Source organism: Numida meleagris, unplaced genomic scaffold, assembly GCF_002078875.1.
Source record: "Numida meleagris isolate 19003 breed g44 Domestic line unplaced genomic scaffold, NumMel1.0 unplaced_Scaffold326, whole genome shotgun sequence".
In the NCBI taxonomy this organism is placed as follows: domain Eukaryota; kingdom Metazoa; phylum Chordata; class Aves; order Galliformes; family Numididae; genus Numida; species Numida meleagris.
In genome coordinates this window covers 26,153-27,274 of record NW_018364556.1, presented here as the reverse complement: position 1 = coordinate 27,274, position 1,122 = coordinate 26,153, and the positions used below count along the sequence as shown (strand labels likewise).

At 56.1% G+C, this 1,122-nt stretch overlaps 1 protein-coding gene and 1 long non-coding RNA gene across 14 annotated transcripts in view; one reads left to right on the top strand and one right to left on the bottom strand.

Annotated features, from left to right (window-relative positions):
- LOC110391229 overlaps positions 1-1,122 on the bottom strand; it is a 90,487-nt gene that overhangs the window by 63,219 nt on the left and 26,146 nt on the right. The gene's annotated exons all lie outside the window — the stretch shown is intronic.
- Positions 1-1,122, top strand: part of LOC110391224 (T-cell surface glycoprotein CD8 alpha chain-like) — a 25,780-nt gene that overhangs the window by 7,359 nt on the left and 17,299 nt on the right. For both annotated transcript variants that reach the window (XM_021383031.1, XM_021383030.1), the window contains exon 2: positions 282-650. In XM_021383031.1, the coding sequence (XP_021238706.1) occupies positions 282-650 (369 nt within the window). The remainder of the gene's footprint in view (positions 1-281; positions 651-1,122) is intronic.

Here is a 1,122-nt window from a genome sequence, read left to right as displayed (position 1 = left end):
GGGAGAGAGGGGGCACTGAGCACTTGTTAGAGGAGAATCACTGGGCAGAAGCTGGGAAATGGCAGCTGAAGGTCTGCTCTGAAGGGCACCATCCATCTCAAGAGCACAGGGACTCCACCACAGCACCCAAGCGTGCTGGACAGCGAGGCCCTCCCTCTGCATTCACCCTCACAGCCCGGCTGCGTGCCTGCCATGCAGCGGCAGAAAAGAGCCCTGCCCAAAGGCCTTGGGAGCTCTTCCCGAGAAGGACGTGATGGGACATGGCCAACTTCTGCCCACAGGCTGCACCGGCACCCAGGGAAATGGGGACACAGTGGTGGCCAGGTTCCTCCACAGGAATATGAAGCACCCCCAGGAGGGACAGCGGCTGGAGCTGGAGTGCCTGAATTACGACAGGAACAGTAGTGTGTCCTGGGTCCGACAGGACAAGGATGGAAACCTTCACTTCATCGCTTATACTTCCACGTACTCCCAGACCACCTTCTTGGGGAATGAGAGAACATCTTCAAAATTTGAAGGGTCAAAACAAGGCAATTCCTATCGGCTGGTGGTGAAGTCCTTCAGGGCACAGGACCAGGGGACCTATTTCTGTGTCACCAACATCTACATGGTGCTGCACTTCAGCTCTGGACAACCCGCCTTCTTCCCAGGTCAGCAACACCTTCACCCACCTTGCTTACACACACCACCCCTGCCCGGGCCTTTTCGATCCATCCCATCGCCCACGCTCCCCATCTCCCTGCTTCTTTGCACAACGCGTCTCATCACACACGCACTGCTCCTCCTCATGCAGGCTCCCTGCCCACCAGCTCCGCTCGTGCTACCGGCCCTGCCCAAACACAGAGGTGGTCGTGCAGCCCAGCAGCACCTCCCCATCCCATCAGCGCCTCTGAGGGATGAGAGTAACAAAGCCCGCTGCCACCCCCTCCTTCCTCAACTCACATTAATCCGGAATGTCCTGAGAAATGCTTACAGCACTTCAAAAAGAAACTCCCAGATGAGGTGGAGGTTGGACTGAGGAAAGAAAAGATCCCCAGGTCCCTCAAAACATCATTCCTAATAAAAAGGAATCTCTGAGCATGCTGCTAAGGAATTAGGAACCCTGAGCCTTCTATTGCCATG